Genomic DNA, 10,163 nt, shown 5'->3' with positions numbered 1-10,163 from the left:
GAAGGGGAGGGAGAAAGGGGTGGGAGGCCCCCCTGAGGGAAAGAGAGAGGTGGGGGAAGGGAGAGGAGCTGCTGAAGCTGCCCTGGAATAAGTCAGAGGGGCCGCATCATGGGGCCGGGAGACAAGGGAAGGGTGGGGCCCTTCCCAGAGGGGTTTCTGGGCTGGAGTCCTGGGATCTTTGCTGCATCTGCTGTGGTCATGCCTGGGGAGGGGCAGGCTGGTGGGAAGGGAGGACACACTGCCTGAGAGCCTTCCACTGGGGAAGAAGAACGTGGACGGGCTTGGGCTTGGGCCTCAGCTGTTTTCAGCATTTCCCCAAAATGCTTAGCGACTCAGGGAAAGAGTTGGGAGCTGTGGGTGCTGAGGTTGGGGCACTCCTGAGGGCCCTGACTCTGCAGACTGGCCTTGCCTGGCCCCCAGTTCTTGCGGATCTCCAGGACCCCATGGGAGGAGGCATCCGTTCTGGAAGTTGGGGGCAGGGATGGGCCACAGGACAGGGGAGAAGCCCACTCCTTCCCCCCTCTGGGCTTTCTGGATGCCGCTACAAGGGCAGCTAATGTAGGAGAAACCACCCCACCCTGCCCCAAGAGAAGGTGGGCTCAGACTGTGGCCTAGGGCACAGCACAGAAGCCACCTAAGCAGTCTGGGGGCTGGGGTGTGGCCAAGGCAGCCCCTCGAAGACCTTGGCAGTAAACCAGCCCACGCAGGCCAGGTCAAACTAAAGAAGCAGTCACAGACAGGCTGCAGCTGCAGTGAAAGGCAAACATCCCTATTTAATGCATTTACCAAAATGGCCCCTTCCTTGGAGGGGAGGGCCAGTCCTCTCTCCCTGCTCCTGGGCAGCGACAGGCAAGTGGTGGCCTGTGTGATAGTCCTGCAGCATTTCCCCTTGTGGGTTCAGCTTCCTCTGGAGGCCTATCCGAGGGGTCCAAACCCCAAATTCCTGAAGGTGAGACCCCTGCAATCCAAGGCTTCTGTTCTCTGAACACCTGCCATGGGTGGAGGACGGATGTGGGGGCCAGAGCTGTGGGGTGAGGGCAGTGATCGGAGGGTTGGGAAGCCCCGAGGAGGGCGGGCTGCGGAAATGGCGGGTGATGCTGGAGCCAGAACAGACCTTTGAGGAGACTTCAGCCCAGCAGACTACCAGTCTCTTGACTTGAAATGGGGACAAAAAGGACAAGGACCACCTGGAGAAGGGAGGATAAGAGCTAAGGTGTGGCCGGGTGCGGTGGCTCAGCCTGTAATCCCAGCACTTTGGGAGGCCTGAGCTGGGGGTTTGCCTGAGCTGGGGGTTTGAGACCAACCTGGGCAACTTGATGAGACCTTGTCTCTGCAATAAATCACAAAAACCACCCAGGCGTGGTGGCGTGCGCCTGTAGTTCCAGCTACTTGGAAGGCTGAGGCAGAAGGATTGCCTGAGCCCAGCAGGTCAAGGCTGCAGTGGCAGTGAGTGAGTATGCCACTGCATTCCAGCCTGGGTGACAAGAGTGAGACTTCAACTCAAAAAAAAAAAAAAAAAAGCTAAGGCACTGGACTGCCAGCCTCAAGGGCCTGTTCTTTTGTGACCAAGTACTTCATTTCAAAATATAGTTTACAAGTTTTTATTCTTCTTTCTCACTCCTAAAATGTGGCCTTGAAACATGTCTGAAAGGTTTATTTTCTCCCTTTCCCACCAGATACTCCCTTGCGTTGTATTCACTTAACTCACTATATGCTTGCTTAAAATTTCTGGGGACTAGCCGGGCTCGGTGGCTCAGCCTGTAATCCCGCACCTTTGGGGGGCTGAGGTGAGTAGATTGCCTGAGCTCGCCGGTTCGAGAACAGCCTGGACAGCAAGACCTCATCTCTACAATAAATCAAAAAATCAGCCGGGCGTGGTAGCGCGCGCCTATAATTTTGGCTACTCGGAAGGCTGAGGCAGAAGGGTTGCCGGAGCCCAGCAGGTCGAGGCTGCGGTGGCCGGAAGCGGCCACTGCACTCCAGTCTGGGCAACAGAGTGAGACTCCAACTCAAAAAAAAAAAAAAAATTTCCGGGGACTAATCTTGAAGCAAACTGGACAGTGGTGGGATTTTCTCCCACCTGGAGATGACTCAAGGCTGTGGTTAATCCACAACTCAGAGATGGTACCAGCCCGAACACTGGATGGGGAATGATTCCAGAGAGTCATGAAACAAGGTGCGCAGACTAGCACCCATTGTCATTCCTGCATGCTCCCTGTACCCAGTTTCTCTTTTTAAACCCCTGCACACAGCCCAAAAGTTGAAATGGTCTATGAGAGGCATGAGGCTGGCTATCTCCCCAACTACTGGATTTTGGAATAAAGTCACTTTCCTTTCACCATCTCTCCTCTCTCGATTTTGGTTTTGGGCAGTGAGTGGCCAAGCTTGCATTCAGGTGTGGGTAGGAAGATGAAGGAGATTGGGGTACATCTGCAGTCCCTTGGCTCTCCAGGTCTCACTGCCCAGGCTAGCTTTACCTCTCTGTTGGAGGCCTGGTCAGTGATCACCAACTCTCAGGTGACCACAAACACAGCACTAGTCATGGCCACAACCGCCCTCACTGCCCTTGCGTGACAGGCTCTTGGGGGATGGGGGAAATGTTTCTCGAGAGAAGCTGCCCTCTGAAGAGAGGGTGGTGAGTGGAGGGGCTCACCACAGCATGGATGCTATGTCCCCTGACTTCTGGCCGATGCTATTTTCCACCAGAGTCTGGTCTGAGGCACATACTGGGTGCCAGTAGCACCCCAAGACAAAGAGGGGGACTCAGTGGAAAACCGGAGGTGACTTAAGGCTGTGGTTAATCCATCCAGAAAGGGAGGAAAGAAACCACTCAGGCATGTTTCAAGGCTACATTTTAGGAGTGAGACAGAAGAAAAAACACTTGTGAACTATATTTTGAAATGAAGTACTCGGTCACAAAAGAACATCATGACTTAGGGTCTTGTCTCAGGCCTCTCCCATGAGGAAGGAAGCAGTTGTTAGGAATAAATTTGATGCTGTTTTCTGGAAAGTGAACAGCCATGTGACAGGCCATTGACCTGGCCTCCCAGGATCCCGCGCAGATCCCTGACCCTACCTGCAGGGAGGTAGATGCAGCCTCCAGGAACAGCTCAGGGTTGTCCTTCCCAGGCTTAAATCTGTCCAGTTGCTCAATTACCATTTCAATGCACTTTCCATAGTAGGTCATCTTCCCAGGAAGGACCCTGAAAACAAACCATCATAGGTCATGTCCTCCACACCTCTGGGATGTGACCACAGAGCTCTCCTCAACGCTGACAGCAGTCCAGCAGGTTGCCAGGGCCTTGAGCAGGGAAGAGTATTGGAGGCAAATGGGGACACTGGGTCAGGGACCCCGAGGCCCACTTTCTGCATAGGAAGACAGGAAAGCTAGCCTGGGTAAGTCCACCCTTAGTCCCCCACTATCCACAGCCCTGGATCTCTCTGTCCTGTACCCCGAGGTTCCTAGACTACCAAGTGCTCCCCAGTTCCCAAAGCCATGCTGCATGGATGGATGACCCCTGTGGGGTCCAGGTCAAAGATCAGAGGCACCTCAAGAGACAGCCTCTGAGTGTCCCCGGAGCTATCCTGGAAGGTGACAGTTTCCTCATCAAGCTCTGCCCGAGGGGGCAGCAGGTACTGGGTGAGGGTGACCTAATCACAAATGGTTGGGGCAGGAAGGAGCCTGGTGTCTTTAGGGTCAACACTTCCATTCTAATGATGAGGAAAGTGAGCCCTCATCATCAGAATGCACGTAGGAGGCGGGGGCACACAGCTGACAAGTACAACATTCTGGAAAAGTACCAGCTTGAGGGTGCTGGCTTTCCCAGAGCCCCTGTTTGGGAGACCTTGGAGAAGTTGCTTGAGGTGAGGCTGAGTCCCCAGGAATCAGCTCTAAGGACCACAGCAGACCCTCAAACCACCCTCAGAGGAAGGCAGTTCCTGTCAGCAAAGGCTCTCATTCTCCGGTGTGGTGTGCAGGCTTGGGCTGCAGTCAGACTTTGCAGGACAGTCAGTCAGCGACCAGGCCACATGGGCTCCCTTCTCACCCCCATCTCTTGCTCTGTGATGGAGCAGGTACTCTGGGCCAGGCCAGGTGGCAGAGCTGAGGAAAGGGGAGTACCACTTCTTTATTCTTCAACAAGTTGGAACAGCTCCAGGTAGCTGCCCCTAGACCTGGACACACCAGGTTAGAGAATAACTTAAAAAAAAAAGACCAGCCTGGGCAACATGGTGAGATCTTTCCTCTACAATAAATAAAACAATGAGCTGGGCGTAGTAGTGTGCGCCTGTGTTTCCGGCTACTTGGAAGATTGAGGTGGAAGGATCCCCTGAGCCCAGCAGGTCGAGGCTGTGGTGGCTAGGAGTGTGCCACTGCACCCCAGCCTTGGCGACAGAGTGAGACTCCAACTCAAAAAAAAAAAAAAGAAAGAAAAAAGAAAAGAAAAAGTAACCTATATACACTGACATTGGTCTTTGGTAAGAAGGCCAATCCTGGCCCACAGTTCTTGGGTGCATGGTCCATTGGTTAATCCTCCCATCCCTCCATCACTTCAAGAGGAGGGGAGGCAAGATGTCACCAGACACTTCAGAGAAGATTTTGACATAAAACACAGAAACCAGCAAGAAAGTAATCAGGAGAAAATACACAACGCACAAAGCAGCAAAAAGCCTAGAAACAAACAGCTTTACCACCCTCTGAGAGATAAAAAGAGACACAACATCCAAGAAACAAGGAATAAGTAATAGAGAAAAGGAATGGGCTCTAGGAAGTGAAAATATGATAGTAGAACTATGGACCAGGTGCAGTGCCTCACCCCTGTAATTCCAGCACTTTGAGAGGCTGACTGGGGGAGGACTGCCTGAGCCCAGGAGTTAGAAACCAGCCTGGGCAACATAGCAAGACTTTGTCTCTACAAAACAAAAAAAAAAAACAAGCTGGGATCAGTGGCTCAGCCTGTAATCCCACACCTTTGGGAGGCAGAGGTGAGTGGACTGCCTGAGGCCGCGGGTTCGAGACCCCCCTGGGCAACTTGGCGAGACCTCATCTCTACAATAAATCAAAAATTAGCCAGGCGTGGTTGCGCGCGCCTATAGTTCTAGCTACTTGGAAGGCTGAAGCAGAAGGATCGCCGGAGTCCAGCAGGTCGAGGCTGCGGTGGCCGGGAGTGGCCACTGCACTCCAGTCTGGGCGACAGAGTGAGACTCCAACTCAAAACAAACAAACAAACAAAAAAAACCAGATTAATTGACTGAGCATTGGTGGTGTGCACCTGTGGTCCCAAATGAGGTGGAAGGATCACCCGAGTCCTAGAAGTCAAGGCTGTGGTAAGCCATGATCATGTCATTGCACTTCAGCTTGGGTGATAGTGAAACCTTGACTCAATAAATAAATAAATAAATAAAAATAAATAGAAGAGATAGAACGTAAAGTTGAGAAAATCTCCCAGAGCAGAACAAGATGAAAGTATAGAAAGCAGGAGAGGGGCAACCCCTTCGGGTCCCCTTCCACTGTGGGAGCTTTTCTGTCCTCTCAATACATCCTGCTTTCTTAAAATAAAAAAAAAAGCCAGAGAAAAACATTAAGAAAATAGTTAGGGAACCATTTCAGAAGGTCCACGTTGCAACTAACAGGAGTTCCAGAAAGATAGACCAGAGAAATAAAACAAGAGCATGGCCCAGGATTGAAGGGTGTCATTTCCGGATAGACAGGGTCCCCTGAGTGCTCAGCATAATGAATTAATCGTGAAGTTTCAGAGCTGAGGATACCCTGAACCTTTCAGTGCCGGAAGAGTCAGGGATGCAAAGTAACCGCAGCCACCGGCACCTGAGGAACCAGAGAAACATGTGCCAGCTCTCAGGGGACCCACCTCCAGCCTGGAAGGCCTTGGAAGGTGCACACTTCTCCAGGAAGGAGCCCAGGGATGGGAGCAGAGATCTGGGAAGCAGGGGTTGAATAATCCAAAGTCATATCCTCATGGTGAATTTCTGAAAAATGATGCAGGCAGCCGAAGCTTGACAGTGGCTGTCACGACAGGGGGCAGGGACTCCAAGGGGGCATCCCCAGGAGGAGCTGTTCCTGGCATGTTGCCTGGGCAGGTCTCACTGTGTGGTTGGGGAAAGAGGCTGTGATGCCCGCCCAGCCAGAGACCACATCAGGCCAGTGGTGTGTCTCCACCTCTCTGCTGGCTGCACCACTCTGACTGAGGCCTGTCGTGGGGCTGTCCCCTTAGGGGGCTGCTTCAGGGCCCAGCCCTGGTTGTGCCCGAACACACACGTCAGCAGGAGCCAGAAGAAGGACCTCTTGGAATCTGAATATTTGCTGAACTGGCTTGCAGCTCCAGAGCCAAGGATAGGCCCTGAGACCAAGTCCCAGAAAGCAAAGCGAGCTTATCTGGTGGGACTACATAAGCCTGTCGATGGTACCCCGGGACTGGCACGGTCTTGGAGGTCCTGGGCCCTGGCTTGGCCACATCTGGAGACCAGCAAGGCAGCATGGTGTGGATTCCTGGCCGGCCAGTACGTCCTGATGAAGGAGGGGCAAGGGAGAAGAATGATGCTCCTCGCTTGGATGCCATGAGGCCAGATTAAGGCCATTAACCATGCAAATCCACAGATGCTGAGAAGTGGATTCTGCAACCAAACTTGGCTGCTGACAAGATAAGAGAGGTTTGTGTGTGAGGCTGCCCCATACCCTCTGCTGTCTCCTTCCACCCAACACAGCCTGCCTCCCTGGAGACCTTCTACCCATCCCAATGGGAAACCTCTAGAAACCTCTTCCCCACAGCTCTCACCTGCCCCTCAGGGTCCTCTCAATCCTCTCTGGTCACTCAGATCACCTCTAGCTGCATCTTTGGGGTGGGGGTTAACAACTGCGAGCAGAAAGGTACAGGAGACTCAGCAAGCACCTTTCCCAGTGCCAGGCACATTCAGGGTAGGGTCGTAACTTGTGACCCAGTCACTGTTTTGGCCTCTCTCTGAATGCAGTTCCCTTTCCTGGGAGGGTCTGAGCTGGCCAGGCACCCAGCACAGCAGGCATGGGTAGGGGGTTTCTGCTGCTTGGTGGGTAGGTGAATCTGGGCAGCTGTATCGCGGCCAGAAGCCTCATATCTAGGCTACAGGGCAGGAAGAGCTTTTCTAGGGCACTGCTCAGTGGGGAGGGGGCGCCTGTGGCTTTCACTGGGAGCACTGCTGAGAACAGTGGGGATTCCTGCAGGCACAGAAATGGGGTGAGTGGCAGCTCATGGATCCTATTCTCTGTCTTCACTAGGGTCACCCACAGTGAGTGCTTTTTTTTTTTTCACTCTGTCACCTAGACTGGAGTAGCCTCGACCTGCTGGGTTCTGGCGATCCTTCTGCCTCAGCCTTCCAAGTAGCCGGAACTACAGGCGCGCCCTACCATGCCTGGCTAATTTTTTTTTTGATTTATTGTACAGACGAGGTCTTGCCAATTTACCTGGGTGGGTCTCAAACCCACAGGCTCAGGCAATCCACTCACTTTGGCCTCCCAAAGTGCTGGGATTACAAACTGAGTCACTGAGCCTGGCCTGTGAGGTGCTTTTTAAAACTCCACAGCGTAATGAGGGCCTTTGGGGGTGTGGTGGGGGGTGGTCCCGGAGCTGGTACAGTAGAGGCATGATGGGCACGGGCTCCAGCACCAAGGGGTTCTGGTTTAGGAGGGGGATGGGCCCTCTGCAGAGCAGGGAGCACACAGTGTACAGGGAGCAAACAGGCCCATTCTACAGCAGGAATGGGCCTGTGTCTATGTCTAGGGAAGGGCTTCTCCTCATCCTGTGACTCCGGTGGGCAGGGGGACCAGCAGGAGGCGAGCGCCTGTGGCGGAGGGCAGTGGCAGCTGCGCGTGAGGCCTCACAGTCCTCTCAGCTCCAGTTCTGGGTCTGCTGGACAACTGAGGACAAGAGGTTTGGGGTCTCTGTCCTGGATTCTGCAGGGTGGGGGGGAAATGTGGGTGGGAAGATGCAGGATGGAAGGTGTCCCCGTGGGGTTGAGGATGGCGGGGGAGCCTGGCCCTGGGGCTCTTTGTTCCACTCCGTTCACTCCTAAGTGGAAAACGATCTCAGACACTCCAGGAATCTCCAAGCAATCAGGCAGCACCGTGGGTATACACGGGGGCCTGGGCTTCGGGTAGCAGTGTTTTCCCAGGGTTCCTGATCCTAGTAATTCCTGACTGGGGGCAAACAGTGACATTGCTAGGCAGGTGCAGGGATCTCAGAGGGAGGGGGTGCTGGAAAGATGCTCATTTCCACAGTTTGCAACCTGGGTCCTGGTGAGCCCCTGTTCTCAGCAGGTGCTGCTAATGGCCCTGACGCTGTCTGTCCCTCCTTCAGCATCAGAGGCCCTGCCGGGCAGCAGTCACAGCTGGTGGGAATCTTGCTCAGGCTGCCCCGGGGGCTCCTTTCCACAGCGTCCCTCAAACTCAGTTATTGTGTTTATGGGAATCATGTCAGAGATGACACTGGACATCACTGCAGGTGAGGCCTGACAGTCTGGCCACCCCAGGTATCCCCAAGGGCCTGGACAGGGTGGGGGGAAAGGCTTTTGGCCTGAGCCTCAGTGGGTGGGGTGGGTAGAGGTGCCGCCTACTGAGGTGAGGAAAGTTCGGGAAGGAGCAGCTTAGGTCAGGGGCTCACTTCATCCATCGCTAAGAAGTCCCCCAGGTTCTCAGCTGCTGTGGGACCCAGTGGGGCCTCCTCAGCATGTCCTGACCCCTTTGCAGCCCGAGGTCAGCAGGCCCTGGGGCCCTTGCCCTCCTCCCCCCCCCCGCACTCCAGCTCTACCCACCGGCCTTCTCACTGGCGTAGATGCCCCTTCATATGTGGCTCCTGAACCTCAGCTACGCTTCTTTCTCTTCCTCCTTGATGTGTTCCTAGGCATCCCTCAACATCCGATTCAATGATCACCACCTATGAAGCCTTCCTTCCTCCCGCCAGCTCTTCCCTCCTCTGATGTCACCCAAACCTCCATCAAACTGCTGAGCATCTTGGTCAGGGCCTTCTGCCCAGAGCTGGCACCTGGCAAGCACCTCAGAATGTCTGTGGAATGCATGGGTGAGTGTAAAAGCATACAAGGATCAAATGCCCTGAACTGTGCTCTTGGTTTTATTTTATTTATTTATTTATTTATTTTTGAGTTGGAGTCTCACTCTGTCGTCCAGACTGGAGTGCAGTGGCCGCTCCCGGCCACCGCAGCCTTGACCTGCTGGGCTCCAGCGATCCTTCCGCCTCAGCCTTCCGAGTAGCCGGAATTACAGGCATGTACTACCACACCCAACTGATTTTTTGATTTATTGTAGAGATGAGGTCTTGCTGCCCAGGCGGGTCTCGAACCCGCGGGCTCAGGCAATCCACTCACCTCAGCCTCCCAAAGGCGCGGGATTACAGGCTGAACCACCCAGCCTGGCTTATTTTATTTTATTTTATTTGAGTTGGAGTCTCACTCCATCGCCCAGGCTAGAGTGCAGTGGCATGCTCACGGCCACCAGAATCACCTGCTAGGCTCCGGCGATCCTTCCGCTTCAGCCTTCCAAGTAGCTGGAACTACAGGCACACGCTACCACGCCAGCTAATTTTTTATTTATTGTAGAGATGAGGTCTCACCAAATTGCCCAGGCTGGTCTTGAACCTGCGGACTCAGGCAATCCACTCGCCTCGGCCTCCCAAAGTGGTGGGATTACAAGCCCAGCTGCTCTTGGTTTTAATCTGAAAGATGATTTTGCCATCCAGAGATAAGACCCACCCAAAGATTATGTCAGCTTGGTCTTTTTATTTCTTTTCTTTTCTTTCTTTTTATTTATTTTCATGTCCAGTGCCATCTCTGACACGATTCTCATAAACACAATTACTGAGTTTGAGGGGCTCACTCTGTCACCTAGGCTGGAGTGCATTGGCATGATCATTACGGCAGCCTCAACTTCCTAACCTCAGGTGATCCTTCCACCTTGGCATCCCTAGTAGCTGGAACTGCAAGTACATGCTACTGCGTCCAGCTAACTTTTTTTTGACTTTTTTTGCAGAGATGAGGTTTTGCTATGTTGCTCAGGCTGAACTAGAAATCCTGGGCTCAAGCAATCTCCCACCTCGGCTTCCCAGTGCTGGGATTATAGGCACTAGCCACTATGCCCGGCCAGTTTTTTTTTTTTTTTTTTT

General features: G+C 53.5%; 1 protein-coding gene across 1 annotated transcript in view; it reads right to left on the bottom strand.

Annotated features, from left to right (window-relative positions):
• CFAP99 (cilia and flagella associated protein 99) overlaps positions 1–10,163 on the bottom strand; it is a 50,890-nt gene that overhangs the window by 36,131 nt on the left and 4,596 nt on the right. The window contains exon 2 of the mRNA XM_008058970.1: positions 3,077–3,203. Coding sequence (XP_008057161.1) covers positions 3,077–3,187 — 111 coding nt within the window. The 5' untranslated portion in view covers positions 3,188–3,203. The remainder of the gene's footprint in view (positions 1–3,076; positions 3,204–10,163) is intronic.

Source organism: Carlito syrichta, unplaced genomic scaffold, assembly GCF_000164805.1.
Source record: "Carlito syrichta isolate Samal-C Ts95f unplaced genomic scaffold, Tarsius_syrichta-2.0.1 Scaffold90626, whole genome shotgun sequence".
Taxonomy (NCBI): Eukaryota; Metazoa; Chordata; class Mammalia; order Primates; family Tarsiidae; genus Carlito; species Carlito syrichta.
The sequence above is the reverse complement of the archived record's forward strand: the minus strand, read 5'-3'. Positions and strand labels throughout refer to the sequence as shown.